At 43.7% G+C, this 16,830-nt stretch overlaps 1 protein-coding gene across 1 annotated transcript in view; it reads left to right on the top strand.

Annotated features, from left to right (window-relative positions):
- Positions 1–15,860: 15,860 nt before the first annotated feature.
- LOC138957158 (protein sidekick-2-like) overlaps positions 15,861–16,830 on the top strand; it is a 66,554-nt gene continuing 65,584 nt past the window's right edge. The window contains exon 1 of the mRNA XM_070328319.1: positions 15,861–15,894. Within this exon, the coding sequence (XP_070184420.1) occupies positions 15,861–15,894 (34 nt within the window). The remainder of the gene's footprint in view (positions 15,895–16,830) is intronic.

Below are 16,830 nucleotides of genomic sequence, written 5' to 3'. Positions count from 1 at the left end.
GTTGTAAAACAAAGGCTAAGAGATCAATTCCTGCAGGAATGGAACACTGACGTGAATGCCAACAGCTTGTGTTTTAATTACAGAATGTATAAAAAGGATTTTTGTCTGGAAAGGTATTTGCTTTGGTTGCCTAGGAAATTCCAAGTTAAATTAGCAACATTTAGAACAAGTAATCATAAGTTGCCAATACATCAGCACAGATTTGTTAATGCCCCTAGAAATGAAAGATTGTGTGATATGTGCGATAAAAATGAATTAGGTGATGAGTTTCACTATTTGTTCATTTGTACCGACGAAAGTATAGTGTCTGAAAGAAGAAAATTAATTAGTCCCTATTACCGATCTCACCCAAATTGTTTAAAATATGAACAGTTAATGAATTGTAAATCTAAGATAAAACTAATGAAGCTAGCATGTTATGATTTTAGTATGTTAGCGTTACATCTAGGTTTTTTTTAATTGGTATGTATATGTATGTAATGCATGCTTTTGTTTTGTTTTTTGTCTTTATAAAAGATGCATGGCATAATGGTATTGCCAATTTATTTCGGCTGTATATTATCGTTGTCCGCTTAATGTACACATATTATCTGTCTGATTTCTTACCTGATTTTGTTCAACCTATTTTCTTTTCTTTTTGTTTGTATGTATGGAAGTGTATATTGCCAATTTATTTTGGTTGTATAGTATTGTTGTATTTGTCCGCTCAATATTAACTGTCTGATTTGTTACCTTTTTTTGTTAAAGTTATATCTTTGTTTCAAAGCCCTCTGGGCCCAAAACAATAAAATACTTGACTTGACTTGTAACTGTCTCTGTCTGTGTGCGTGTGTGTGTCAGTACTGAATATTTCAGTCGCTCATGTCTTGCTTCTCACCATCCTCCTCATCCTACGTTTCTTCCTCCTCATTCTCCTCCTGCTCCTCCTCTCCCCCTCCTCTTTCTCCTCCTCCTCTTCCCTCCTTTCCTTTCTCCCCCTCCTCTCCCCTCCCCCTCCACCTCCTTCTCCTCCTCTCCCCCTCCTCGTATTCCTCTCTCCTTCTCCTCCTGCCCCTCCTCTCCTCCTTCTCCTCCTCTTCCTCCTCCTCGTATTCTTCTCTCCTTCTCCTCCTGCCCCTCCTCTCCCCCTCCTCTCCTCCTTCTCCTCCTCTTCCTCCCCTCCCTCCTCCTTCACATCCTTGTCTTCCTCCTCCTTCTTCCTCCTCTGGCACATTATTATTGTCTCTCTGGGGGTCGAATCAGAAGCCTGAAGCAGAGTGCAGGTCGGAAGTCGAACTCAAAGGAGAGGTCCCCGAAGGAAACATACTTGTTTTCTTTTCTTGTTCAAACTGCACGGATGCACGGAAACCCACAGAATTTCGCTGACTGTGGCAAGAGGTAAGGAAACGAGTAAGTAAAAAACATGAAAGCAGTGGGGACAATGTGAACAGACATTTTGAAATAAGAAGCAAGTATAACGGAAAAAAATGTCGAACTTTTCTGTTTATTTCATTTGGATGATGCGTTTGATATCGTGATGATACAAAATAAGATCTACGCAAGAAATCAAACGGGGTTTTTTTTATACAAAAAAATCGGTTAAGTTTTCGCAATGGTAAATGCCACCGTTAAGGATTTGAACATTGATATACTTTGATAATATTCATCTTGAAATGAAACAGGCTTAAATCTTCTTCGGTGTGTACTCATAAAATAGAATCTCTTTGCAGGTACAGTACAGTAGAGAAGTAGTTGTCTGAGTTGAGCATAAAAAAATTATGCATCATCACAAGTGGATGAAATACTACAAGTAGATAACATTGTTCATTGACTCTATCGACGCTCGATTTTAACCACGTGCTTCCCTTTATATGATAAACCGTCCATAGATCGTCGTTATCCCGAACTAACTCCTTAGTATTTTGTTTGTTTGTTTGCTTAACGCCCAGCCGACCACGAAGGGCCATATCAGGGCGGTGCTGCTTTGACATATAACGTGCGCCACACACAAGACAGAAGTCGCAGCACAGGCTTCATGTCTCACCCAGTCACATTATTCTGACACCGGACCAACCAGTCCTAGCACTAACCCCATAATGCCAGACGCCAGGCGGAGCAGCCACTAGATTGCCAATTTTAAAGTCTTAGGTATGACCCGGCCGGGGTTCGAACCCACGACCTCCCGATCACGGGGCGGACGCCTTACCACTAGGCCAATCGTGCCGGTACTCCTTAGTATGTCATCGAGAATGGAGGATTTTGGGATATCCTTTCGTGTGCCTTTCGGCGATTGGTCAATACATTTCGTATCAATAATGTCTGTCTCGCTTAAAATTATCGCTACTTGATATTGCTTTCCAAACTTATACGAAGTGACCGGGAGCGTAGGGTCAGTTACTGAACTAGCCCCGAACAGTGAGATATTTTTTTTCCGTCTTTACACCTGTTCCTTGTCCCGTTGTGCTCTCACACCGCCCCGTCCCTGCTCCATCCACATATGAATTTCGTTCCGCTGCCAGACTTGTCGATTTTACAGACGCTCCAGGGGGGATGTCGGGTCGCTGCGGTGGGCTACCCTCGGAAGATGACACTGCACTTCTGCTGAGTGTTCAGTAGTGGGTCTGTCCCGAGCTAACGGACGCAGCCCACAACCTACTATGCCCCCTACTAACGACATTGACTGTTAAGTCGCGGAGCCAGATTGAGTGAGCGTCCCCTCCAGAGAGCAGACCGCCACCACGTCCCTCCGTCGACCCCCCAGAACGTCACACGTTGAAGACTGACAGCAGAACTACTATTCACATTCACATTCAGGGAAGGATCGAACAGGAACACTGAGACCAAGGTCACCATGAGAGCTCTGGGCATGAAGGGCCACAAGAGCAAGGACAATTTATAATTTTGGATGATTAATCAGATGAGGATGATTATAATGATGATGCTTTGGATTTCCAATTTGGTTTGAGACTACGTGACAGGGCAGCACTCTACGCTTACTGTCATAATATATCCTGGCGTCAACCAGGCCCGAGGACTGCCGCACCTGCGGTGTTGGTCAGGTAAACATAACCTGAGCACCCTCAAAGTCGCCTTCGTTAAGTGAATGACACTTGGCTGTGTGATCCCAGCCTTCATATAGGAACCAAAGCACTTCCACTCTGGGTAGGAGCCGGCCGTAGCCCGAAAAACCCACATGACCCTGAAAATCGAATATAGTGCATGAGTGCCATTGAACAGCTTTCCCACAATCCCGTATTCTATGTTTAGTAATGGAAAGGTCAAAGGGCATATATGTATCATCGCGTGTCGATTGCTGGTAATAGTACTTAGCTGCTTCTATTATGATAGGCTTCTGGCATCATTGAATGATTATGTTCTCGAGAATATTAGGGGTCCTTCACATTATCATATTGTTTACTTGAAATAAGTAGTCTTATCTAGAAGTGAAGCGAGAGCGACTCTAAGAAAAGATTTGTTTGTTTTTTGGTTTGATGGTGGGTGGGTTGTTTGTAAGTCGGTCCAGGTTGATTGGCTGGGTGGATGCCCTTTTTGTTTGCTTGCAACAGGAGGGATTCAACCAAAGAGAAAATCCATTGAGTCCCGCGCCGTTGTGCTTTTGAAGTGTTAAGAGTTGCAGCTTTGCAGCAAAATGTGTGCCAGACGTTCGCACAATCCCAAGGGATAAGACGTCGGCTGGCCATGCGGAAGATTGAGTGTTCGAATCCCTGCCGGACCTGGTGGTAGGTAAAGGGTGTAGATTTTTCCAATCTCCCAAGGCAAATTATGTGCAAACCTGCTACTGCCCTACCCTACCCCCCCCCCCCCCCCCACACACACACACACACACACCTCCCCCCTCCCCCTTCGTGTATAAACGCAAGCACAAGACCAAGAACACAAGGTCAAATCCTGTAGTCCACGTCAGAGTTCGGTGGGTTATTGAAACACGAATATTCCAAGCATGCATCCCACGAAAACGGAGTATGGCTGCCAAAATTGAGTTAAAAAAAAGGTTCACACACACACACACACACACACACACACACACACACACACACACACACACACACACATACACACACACACACACACACACATAAAATCCCATTCGCGAAAAAAAGGTCGAGTGTACGTGGGAGTTGCACCCCATGAACGCAGAAGAGGAAACAACAGAAGCAGCTGCATGACAAGCTGTGAAGAAGTGTGCCTGATTAGAGTGTTTTCAGGAACAGAAAGATCAAAACTTCTATTATCCTTCGGCTAACATTTCACAGATGATAAAGGGGAAGCATTTTTACGCTCGCCTTTGATATATAACTAGCTTCAGGTCTTTGAAAATCAACACCATGATGTTGTGCATGCGGGTTTATGATCAAATATTCTGTCGGGAGTGTGTTTATTCTGTTGTTATCCTCTTTGTAAATGGAGAGCACTCGGTCTCCTCGTGAGTTCATAACGACGTCACTGCTTTCTTATAAAATGTTCTACATATCTGCATTCAGAATGGATATATTGCCAGAGACCGGAAATCTGAATGCTGACACGTATGTCAACGATCATTCTTCAGCAATGCAGTCTTCGCATGAAGTGGTAGCTGTGTGTGTGTGTGTGTGTGTGTGTGTGTGTGTGTTTGTGTGTGTGTGTGTGTGTGTACGTGTGTCTGTGTGCGTGCGTGCGTGCGTGCGTGCGTGCGTGCGTGCGTGCGTGCGTGCGTGCGTGTATGCGGTGCTTTGAAACTTGATTTTGATTTCTTTGAAACCTACCCCCTAATTGCTCTTAGTAGTTCGGTGAGGGCGTATTTTGATGCTATTTTCTTATCAACTTTAGAAAAAAAAGAATGGCTGGTTCATTGTCTTGTTTTGTTGTGTTGTTCTTTTCTTCTTTCCACCCTCGCCCACCCCCAAAGTTCACTTCCTCACTCGCCCTCAGTTCCACCTTTGTGTATTCAGAAGTGTTGGGTGGTGTTGAATGTAAGTCGAAGATACCGAAGATACCGAAGATATCGAAGGAGCTTTCTTTAGTCATTATTATTCTTTTGTTTACTTTCTTCATTCTTTCTTTGGTTTTTTTTTCTTCCTTCCTTTCTTTCTCTCTTTTTACATTTAGTCAAGTTTTGACTAAATGTTTTAACATAGAGGGGGAATCGAGACAAGGGTCGTGGTGTATGTGTGTGTGTGTGTGTGTCTGTCTGTCTGTCTGTGCGTGTGTGTGTGTAGAGCGATTCAGACCAAACTACTGAACTGATCTTTATGAAATTTGACATGAGAGTTCCTGGGAATGATATCCCCGGACGGTTTTTTTCTTTTTTTCGATAAATACTTTTGATGACGTCATATCCGGCTTTTTGTAAAAGTTGAGGCGGCACTGTCACACCCTCATTTTTCAATCAAATTGATTGAAATTTTTGTAAAGCAATCTTCGACAAAGGCCGGACTTCGGTATTGCATTTCAGCTTGGTGGCTTAAAAATTAATTAATGACTTTGGTCATTACAAATCTAAAAATTGTAATTTTTTTTTATATAAAACGATCCAAATTTACGTTCATCTTATTCTTCATCATTTTCTGTTATATTTGGATTAAAAACAAGCTCTGAAAATTAAAAATATAAAAATTATGATCAAAATTAAATTGTCTAAATCAATTTAAAAATACTTTCATCTTATTCCTTGTCGGTTCCTGATTCCAAAAACATACAGATATGATATGTTTGGATTAAAAACACGCTCAGAAAGTTAAAACGAAGAGAGGTACAGAAAAGCGCGCTATCCTTCTCAGCGCAACTACTACCGCGCTCTTCTTGTCAATTTCACTGCCTTTTCCACGAGCAGTGGACTGACGATGCTACGAGTATACGGTCTTGCTGAAAAATTGCATTGCGTTCAGTTTCATTCTGTGAGTTCGACAGCTTGACTAAATGTTGTATTTTCGCCTTACGCGACTTGTTTTATTTAGTCAAGTTTTGACTAAATGTTTTAACATAGAAGGGTAATCGATGAGGGTGATGGTGTATGTATGTGTGTGTATGTATGTGTGTGTGTGTGTGTGTATTTATACATCGATTCCGAGAAAACTGTTGGACCGATCTTCGTGAAATTTCACATGAAAATTCCTGGGTATGATATCCCGAGATTTGTTTTTTCATTGTTTCAATAAATATCTCTGATGACGTCATATCCGGCTTTTTGTGAAAGTTGAGGCCGCACTGTCACGCCCTCATTTTTCAATCGAAGTGTTTGAAATTTTGGTCAAACAACCTCCGATGAAGTCCGGATTATGGGATTGATTTTCAGCTTGGCAGCGTAACAATTATTCAGTTAGTTATCTCATTAAAGTTGTCATTCAAATCGAATTTGTACTAACAGATTTAAAAATGATCGCATCGTATTCCTCAATTTCTCCTGAATCCAAAACTATTTACATATGATATGTTTACTCTAAACATGTGCTCAGAATTACAGAAAATAGGTTAAGTAAGTACTGCATTCGCACGCTACGCAGAGACGAGCGTGACCCGTCTGGGTCTTTTGGTGTGGTTAGTCGAGACTATCTTAAAATAGTGTCGTAGTCTCGGCGATAAATGATTTTTGGTGTTTTTGTGTTAATCTGTTACTGTGATCCTAACAGCTTGACTAAATGTTTTTATATCGCTTCACGCGACTTGTTTTCTTTCGCTCTGTCTGTCTTTTTTTTTCTTTCTCTATTTTGTTGATTATATTCATATATTTCGTCAGTGCAATGGAATCAATTTGTTAAATTGAAACTATTGAAGATTCGTTTACAAAGAACGTGTCTTTTTCCTTTTTTTCTTCTTTTCTTTCTGTATTCTTTCTTTCTTGCTTGCTTTTCTTCTTTCTTCCTCCCTTTTTTGTGTCTGTTTTTCTTTCGTTATTTCTTTCTTTACAGCAATGGAATCATTTCAAGATCAAACAGATCGGACATTTCTTGTACACTGATCATTTCAAGCGTCTTCTTCTGTCAATAACAAGACAAAAAATAAGCCGTTGTAAAAATAATCAATAAGCTAGCATATATACTGAAGGCCATAAATTCTGCAAATAGTGCATTGAACGATTTTGCTCTCAAACGAAAATCAGATTGAACCTGTAATTTGTAGTTGACATCTTGAGTGTTGGAGCAAATGTTTCACGCTGTCAGCGTGCGCTTTGCAGTATTGCTGATCCAGCCACAGCTCACTGTGCTAATAAAGACAATGGGCTGAACGGGAGACAATAACGTAAAAAAGATAGTGTATGGCCCTATAAAATGCAACTGGCTGTTTGGCTGTATCCAGATATCGCAATCATGCCACGACTTGATGAAGGAGAGAGACAGCAAGCGATTGGAATGCTAAAAGCTGGCCAAAGCATTGAACGTGATGAACACTGAACGTTTTCCGAAATCATTGCGCTTGGACTCAGTCACTTTTTTTGAAAAATTGTCATTTCATGATGTTCTATTCAAAATCAATTAAGCGAAGGTTTATAAACACTAAAATGGCCAATAAATAAAATATTCAAACATTGAAAACATTCACCACTGAGTTGATTTTTTGTGATTTTTTTAAAGTTCCGTTTGCGGAATTTATGCCTCTCGGTATACAATAAAAGTATGCATGCCGTTTGGCAATGTTTTTTTTTATTTGTTTGTTAGGGTATTTATTGTTTTTGTTGTTGTTGATTTTTGTTAATTTGCCATGTGGGGCGTTTAATAAATACCACTGATTATTACAATATTCTTTATAAACTGTTATAAATGTGTTTTAACTACAATGGACATTAACATTTTCATGTACAATCCAAACGTAATTCAAGCGAAAACAGCTTACGGTACATTCCGCATGTACTTTTATACGATCGTTTAAGCTTACCCAAAACGTAGTGAAAGAAAGCTTACCAGTTTTTGTTTCACGAATAAACAGCTCATACCGGAGGTATTTTATTCATACTTTAATGCTCAAAAAGGCTTTGGCTAGCAATGTCCGACATGTTTCGTATTTGACTTAACCAATTTTAAATTTCAACATTGAAAATATTTCGGAACGTGAGACGCGTATGTTAGTATCTTTGCATCCCCGTTTGTTCTTGTGTCTCTACAACTACTGAGACTGTAATTACCGTTTGGCCAACAAAAAATATATGTTGGTTTAGGGTAACCCGACCGACCCTATTTTTTCCCGCCGACCCTAAAAACGTTTTTTTCATTTCTCAAAAAAAAACTAAACTGTTGGCACATTTTTCGAACCATACCGAGACTAGGGAAGTAACCTCCTTTAAAATCGACTAAATGTTTAAAAACAATTATAGAAATAAGAATTTAAAAAGCCGACCTACCGACCCTATCGTATTTGGTCACGTTACCCTAAACCAACATACATTTTAGTTTGGCCTTATCTCTATGCCTGCGGTTATTAAAACTGATGAAGCAGTATATCTTTCAGCATTAGCTTGGTACCGACTTCCTCGTTGGAAAGCAATCTGCTGTCTGGTGTCTGCGAGGCGTTGTACTTCACGTTTCTTGTGATCTGGTGACAGCATTTCGATGACTTCCGTCTTACCCTCGCCATCATATTAAATTCCTTGACAGTAAGCCTATTTAGTACTCAAAGGTCAAGACTTTCACGACACCTACTTCCTGGTTAAAGACACACTCTTTCCCGTGTAAACGATAACACTTTGTCTATGCATTTCTATTTGTTATGCTGCATCACCCTATTTATATGAGCTATGGCCTGAAATAAAACATTCCTTTGTCCTGAGTGCCGTGTAAACGGATCGACTCATCATGTCAGATATGTAATGCAGAATCTTATGGTGTAAGTTTGGACTCGATCTGAGGCCCGTTTTTCTTGGCATTATCTGTATAACATTTTACGAAAAGTAAGTAAATTGAATACTTAAGTAAGGACAAAGAGAAAGATTCACCAGAACGTCGACCTATCGGTCTTTAAGGTGCACGAACAATATACCAAACAGGGGCGGATCACATCATTTTTAAGGGGGGGTTTCCAAATTTCATTTAGGGACAATTCGACGACGCGAAGCGTTTAGTTGAGGGCGCGAAGCGTTCGAACCTCCTAGGGGGTCGGGGGCATGCCCCCCCCCCCCCCCAGAAAATGTTGATAAAAACAAGGAAAATGGAGCAATTTGGTGGCATTTGAGCCAGCAAATTACCCAAATACTTTCCAAAACCGTCACTTACAATACAAAGGCCGGCTCCTAAGGGGGTCCGGGGGAAAACTTTGATAAAGATCATGGAAAATTGAGCAATCTGGTGTAATCTGAGCCATACATTTTTTCAAATTGTTTCCCTTTTTTATACGCTAGGGGGGAGGGGGGTGGAGGGGGCCGAAAACTCCCCCGGATCCGATCCTACCAAATCTGACAAATGACCACGACGGGTGGTCACTTTGTCTCTGAATGGTGCTTCGTGTGAGAGAGCAGGAAGCATAATGACGAACTCATGTTTCTACGCTTCTCTGATTTCAAGTTTTTCATAACTTACTTATTAATCACTACCTTATTGTCCCGACTTCCTTAGAAAAAAATAATTCAACTCCCAGTCTGCACGTCATGGAAACAGATGACGTAGTTTCTCTCATATGATCTGATTTAATTTAATCACAGGTTTCTTAGCCCGGCCAGACATCTGTAATTTGATGGCGTGCTTTCTGATCTGGGTCCTCGGTCGTCACCCGTAAGTCTACCGTGTGTTGACTGGAGCGAAAGTAATAAAGAGCCTGTCTCCTTGTCTGGGGGCTGAGTGTCGCGCTGAAATCTGGGCCACGAGACGGACGCCACGTGCAATAGTAACTAAAGGCGTGCCGGCACTGGGCTTTGTGTGAGGAACAAATTGGAAACAGATTTGTGATTTTGGGGCCGAGTAGCACAGTTGGTAGAGCACTGGACTTCGAATCCAGGCAGGGACGAACACAAGTCAACTGTATGTGCAGACTCAGAGACGGTATCCATGTCCCACCCCGTGTCACCACAGTGGCACGTAAAAGACCTCGGTTATTTTGCAATAAGTGCAGATGGCTGATACCACCTAAACATGCATACACTTGTGTATCTCAACTAAAGTCGGGGTACCACACGGCAACATGACCCAAATGGCTTTGCCGTGAGGGCGTACGTAAGAATTGAATTTCTCTCTCTCTCTCTCTCTCTCTCTCTCTCTCTCTCTCTCTCTCTCTCTCTCTCTCTCTCTCTCTCTCTCTCTCTCTCTCTCTCTCTCTCTCTCTCTCTCTTACATCATTATTTAATAAAGCTACCCACAGATATGGGTCGGTCAGCTTGATCCCACCAATTCCACGAATTGACCTGTATAAGACCAGTCTTGCTTTTTCGGGTACTTCAGTTTGGAATTCACTTCCATCATCCTTTAAGCACCTAAAGTCATTAAAAAGTTTTAAAAAATGTGTAAAAAACCACTTAATGTCTGAGTAGTTTAACGCCTTTTGACTTACCAAACTTAGTATTACGTCAAAAATATGCTGTGCATTGTATATTCTGAACATATTTTTGTTACTCTATTGCTACATGTTCGATTGCCACCAGCTTGTATATATAATTACCTGCATAGTATGCATTTGATTTTATGAATAACCACATATGTATGATCTTCATGCCTCATCTTTATCATCATCATCATCATTATCATCATCATTATCGTCATCATCATCATCATCGTCATCTTTATTATCACGTTTTCCGACCTCCTATTGTTGGTTAACTTTTTAACTTTTTAATTTTTAATTTTTATTTTTTATTTTTTATTTTTATTTTTTATTTTTTATTATATAATTGTGTGTCTATGCGTCCCAAGGACAGATTGTAAGAAAAGGCGTAGCCTTAAATCTAAATCCTTGTAAAATAAAGTTCAATTCAATTCAATTCTCTCTCTCTCTCTCTCTCTCTCTCTCCCTTTCTCTCTATCTCTCTCTCTCCTTCTCTCTCTCACTCCCACTCTCTTTCTCTCTCTCTCTCTCTCTCTCTCTCAATCTCTCTCTCTCTATCTCGCTCTCTCTCTCTCTCTCTATCTCTCTCTCTCTCTATCTCTCTTTCTCTCTCTCTCTCTCTCTCTCTCTCTCTCTCTCTCTCTCTCTCTCTCTCTCTTTTTTGTGTGTGAAACTAATTGGAACAGGGATTGTGTCAGAATTTTAGTAGTGGCAAAGAACAAACCCTACAACCAAGGAAACAACTATAGCGTGGCTCCACTTGGCTTTGTGTGACCAAAACAAATTAGATTCGGAATTGTGTGAGCAGCAAAGTGAAAGCAAGGAATGGCCAGAGAGGTATGTGGGAGGTGTGTTTATAACCTGCCCTGTTATATAGTGCTGTATGTCTTATGTAAAAACAATGTCCTGTTTGTATTATTGTTATGTACCACGCCTGAATTTCTCTATGAGATAATAAAGTATTCTTATTCTTATTCTTTATTCTTGTCGTCAGATTCTTGTAAATTTCTTGTTTTTTCAAAAATTAAAAGCATCACAAACTTACTTGTTAAAACTTTTTTTATGTTGGATTGTTCTTGATAGGAGTAACGTGTCAGCAAAGAAGAACGAAAAGTGAAACCATAGACCACCTCCGGGACAACCTGTGTCTGGCCTGCCTGAAAACACCTCCGGGACAACCTGTGTCTGGCCTGCCTGAAAACACCTCCGGGACAACCTGTGTCTGGCCTGCCTGAAAACACCTCCGGGACAACCTGTGTCTGGTCTGCCTGAAAACACCTCCGGGACAACCTGTGTCTGGGCTGCCTAAAAACACCTACGGGACAACCTGTGTCTGGCCTGCCTGAAAACAACTACAGGACAACCTGTGTCTGGCCTGCCTGAAAACACCTACGGGAGAAACCTGTGTCTGGCCTGCCTGAAAACACCTACGGGACAACCTGTGTCTGGTCTGCCTGAAAACACCTCCGGGACAATGTCAGGCCTGCCTGAAAACACCTACGGGACAACCTGTGTCTGGCCTGCCTGAAAACAACTACGGGACAACCTGTGTCTGGCCTGCCTGAAAACACCTACGGGACAACCTGTGTCTGGCCTGCCTGAAAACACCTCCGGGACAACCTGTGTCTGGTCTGCCTGAAAACACCTCCGGGACAACCTGTGTCTGGGCTGCCTGAAAACACCTACGGGACAACCTGTGTCTGGCCTGCCTGAAAACACCTCCAGGACAACCTCTGTCTGGCCTGCCTGAAAACACCTCCGGGACAACCTGTGTCTGGCCTGCCTGAAAACACCTCCGGGACAACCTGTGTCTGGCCTCCCTGAAAACACCTCCGGGACAACCTGTGTCAGGCCTGTTTGAAAACACCTACGGGACAACCTGTGTCTGGTCTGCCTGAAAACACCTCCGGGACAATGTCAGGCCTGCCTGAAAACACCTACGGGACAACCTGTGTCTGGCCTGCCTGAAAACAACTACGGGACAACCTGTGTCTGGCCTGCCTGAAAACACCTACGGGACAACCTGTGTCTGGCCTGCCTGAAAACACCTACGGGACAACCTGTGTCTGGTCTGCCTGAAAACACCTCCGGGACAACCTGTGTCTGGCCTGCCTGAAAACACCTATGGGACAACCTGTGTCTGGCCTGCCTGAAAACACCTCCGGGACAACCTGTGTCTGGCCTGCCTGAAAACACCTCCGGGACAACCTGTGTCTGGCCTGCCTGAAAACACCTGCGGGACAACCTGTGTCTGGCCTCCCTGAAAACACCTCCGGGACAACCTGTGTCAGGCCTGTTTGAAAACACCTCCGGGACAACCTGTGTCTGGCCTGCCTGAAAACACCTCCGGAACAACCTGTGTCTGGCCTACCTGAAAACACCTCCGGAACAACCTGTGTCAGGCCTGTCTGAAAACACCTCCGGGACAACCTGTGTCTGGCCTGTCTGAAAACACCTCCGGGACAACCTGTGTCTGGCCTGCCTGAAAACACCTCCGGGATAACCTCTGTCTGGCCTGCCTGAAAACACCTCCGGGACAACCTGTGTCTGGCCTGCCTGAAAACATCTCCGGGACAACCTGTGTCTGGCCTGCCTGAAAACACCTCCGGGACAACCTGTGTCTGACCTGCCGGAAAACACCGCCGGGACAACCTGTGTCTGGCCTGCCTGAAAACACCTCCGGGACAACCTGTGTCTGGCCTGCCTGAAAACACCTCCGGGACAACCTGTGTCTGGCCTGCCTGAAAACACCTCCGGGACAACCTGTGTCAGGCCTGTCTGAAAACAACTCCGGGACAACCTGTGTCTGGCCTGTCTGAAAACACCTCCGGGACAACCTGTGTCTGGCCTGTCTGAAAACACCTCCGGGACAACCTGTGTCTGGCCTGCCTGAAAAAACCTCCGGGACAACCTGTGTTTGGCCTGCCTGAAAACACCTCCGGGACAACCTGTGTCTGGCCTGCCTGAAAACACCTCCGGGACAACCTGTGTCTGGCCTGCCTGAAAACACCTCCGGGACAACCTGTGTCAGGCCTGTCTGAAAAAACCTCCGGGGCAACCTGTGTCTGGCCTGTCTGAAAACACCTCCGGGGCAACCTGTGTCTGGCCTGCCTGAAAACACCTCCGGGACAACCTGTGTCTGGCCTGCCTGAAAACACCTACGGGACAACCTGTGTCTGGCCTGCCTGAAAACACCTCCGGGACAACCTGTGTCTGGCCTGTCTGAAAACACCTCCGGGACAACCTGTGTCTGGCCTGTCTGAAAACACCTCCGGGACAACCTGTGTCTGGCCTGCCTGAAAACACGTCCGTGTGAGGGGTTTGGCTGCCAGCGCGGTGAAGTTAAAGAGGGAACATTTTCTCTGCCCGCGCGGCAGCAAGCAGGATGTCTCTGAACTGAGACGCAGATTTCTCATTGTCGTTGTAGTCTTGGTGACAGGGCAACGTGTCTGATGGGAGCGTGTACAGTCTCAGTTGTTCTGGATAGTTCTGTGTCGTCAGGGGAGCTAATCAGTTAGTGTGAGACCCTCTAGTGTCATCAGGAATGTTCAAGGGCACTTTTAGCACCAAATAACGAGTGGTTTTCTCTCACGAGTGGTGAGACTAAGAGTCGTTTGCGCTAATATACCAAATTAAGCAACTCTAAATAGCGTGTTGGTGTTCGCACTGAATCAATTTGCAAGGCACACGCCATTATCCTTCGGAGTTTAAAAGGACACTTGCCCTGAATGAAGAGGGGTTTTCTTACTTTGAATAAGAGTCTTCTGCATTATTCTAAAAAACTTAATAGCGTGCTGGTATTCGTACTTAATCAGTTTGAAGTGGACACTCCGGAATCAGTAGGAATTTACACGGACGTTTTGCTCTGAACAAAGAGTGCTTTTTACATTTAGTCAAGTTTTGATTTTTACTTAGACTAAGTGTCGTCTGCCCATAGGCACATGGGTACTCAATTCCGGAATGTTCAAGGGTACTGTGTACTAAACAATGAGTGGTTTTCTGCCTTAAAGCCAGAGTCTACTGCAACAAGAACATACATTCGTGAAGTTCCAAGGACACTTTGACCAACACAATGAGTGGTTTTCTTATTCAAACGAAGAGCCGTCTGCAAAATAAAGGATAATGAATCAGGAATTTTCAAGAACACTTTGGGATAAATCGTGAGTGTTTGGGGACACACATAAAGACTTGAGATTTCAACTAAAACTTTCCCGAAGGACGCCACAGTTGAAAAATGTGTCGCCATACTCAGATTTAGACGCTGTAATGCCCCAAATTAGACGTTCTATTTGAAGAAAAGGTTCAACCCTTGGTTCTTTTGCTTCAGATTATTTTTAACCAAAACGCATCCGATTAGACTGTTCTTGAAATTGTCTACAAGACATGTAATTTACTCATGGTAAATTCCCGCTTGAACCTGAAAGCATAGGCCGTGATTCTTGCGGTCCAATAAACAATCTGGCACTTTGTCTTTTGATCTCACTATAACTATGCGCGTGGAGCGTTTAAAAGATTGAGAGGGATGGAGACAGACAGACAGATGTACGGACAGAAAGACGGATAGAAAAGACAGACAGAGAGTGAGAGAGAGTGAATGAGAGAGATTGAAAGGGATGGAGAAATAGAGACGGGGGGGGGGGGGGAGTAACAGACGGGCAGAGAGCGAGAAAGACAGGGGAAAGAGAGACAGAGAAAAACAAATGTCACTGTTCTTCCTCTTTTTGTCAAATCCGTTTCCGTTTGTATGGCCATGTTGGGTTTGATGCGTGCATGCCTGGTTTTCTCCTGTAGATGGGTGTCGACACAGAAGGTCTGCCCGCTGTCCTCAGCCAACATGCTCCGTCTTCATGGCAGCTCAAATTTTTTATCGAGGTTCTCTCCTCTAGATCCGCCGTGTTTCGCCTAGGGGCTTGCGCTGCCTAGTTGATAGGGTCACCTCGTAGAGGATGTGGTCATAGACCACGCACGGTCGGTCTTGGGATAGGGAAACGTTATGCTAGTCCGGAGGGATTACGCCACAATGGCCACCTCGCGAAGACCCAGGGTCCTAGACTAGGGAGGTCCAAGGGGGAGCACCGGGAGGGCTACCCCTCTACCCGCACCTCCAACACAATCCCTTCCCCTGGTAGCTTCATCCTCAAGGAGGAAACAGAGCTACCTGCAACACCCCTTTGTCAAATGATGTCGGGGAAAGTTGACCTTCAAAAAACACCCGGGGAAAAAAAACAAATATGCATCAACAGTCGATCAAATCCAGACACAGACAGACAGGCAGACGATAAAAAAAAAGCGACCAAACGATGTAAGACGCCATCATCCATCGGAATCACCGTTAGCAACAACAAATCTAACATTATTGTCATTTTGACCATGCAGGCTGCTCGCATTAATTATTCCGCGCGAAGTGAAGATTTACTGCAACAATGACAACTGATGAAATATCATTGCGTGTCTCTGGTGAGTATTTGAGGATTACTTGTCAATTTTGGGTTTGGGGGGTCGGGTAAAAAAGTGGGACAATAGCCAAGGCCCCATGCGTTACAGAGTTCAGGAATTGTGTCCTGAAAAAAAAAAGATACTTAATAATATTCCGGCTTTTTGCGCGTATTTCGGTAAATCAGTGTGTGTGTATTTTCTGTCCGTGTGTCAATGCGACAATCTTTCTGTTTGTTATTTTGTTTCACTTTCTTTCTTTCTCCTTCCTTGAATTCCTTCTTTCTCTCATGTCTTCTGTCTCAATTTCTTAAAAAAAGAAGATCTATTCAATAAGGTATTCTTGGACATCCTTTTCTCTCTCTCTCTCTCTCTCTCTCTCTCTCTCTCTCTCTCTCTCTCTCTCTCTCTCTCTCTCTCTCTCTCTCTCTCTCTCTCTCTCTCTCTCTCTCTCTCGGGGCGGGGACGTAGCTCAGTTGGTAGCGCGCTGGCTTTGTAGCCAGTTGGTCGCTATCAGCGTGGGTTCGATCCCCACGTTCGGCGAGAGATTTATTTCTCGGAGTCAACTTTATGCAGACTCTCTTCGGTGTCCGAACACCCCCGTGTGCACACATGCGCACGAAAAAGATCCCACGTTCACAGCGAAAGTCTCAGGGCTTGGAAAACACGAAGACACGCATGCATCATCTCTCGTCTCCGATTATCATGATCGTATTTCGATACTTTGACGAGACAAACCCAATGCTGGTGTGTCGAAGAAGACAGCCACAGCGGGCTTGTTCGAATCAAAGTATCACACCATATCTTCAACGTATTACCAATACCTGTCCCAATATAGACCAGTTGGTCTAAGAGGACGTTAAACCCTAATAGTCTCTGAGTCTCTCTCTCTCTCTCTCTCTCTCTCTCTCTCTCTCTCTCTCTCTCTCTCTCTTTCTCTCTCTCTCTCTCACACAAACC

This window comes from Littorina saxatilis, linkage group LG2 (genome assembly GCF_037325665.1).
Source record: "Littorina saxatilis isolate snail1 linkage group LG2, US_GU_Lsax_2.0, whole genome shotgun sequence".
NCBI classification, from domain to species: Eukaryota; Metazoa; Mollusca; class Gastropoda; order Littorinimorpha; family Littorinidae; genus Littorina; species Littorina saxatilis.
Note: the sequence above shows the minus strand (reverse complement) of the source record. Positions and strands in the feature narration are given on the sequence as shown.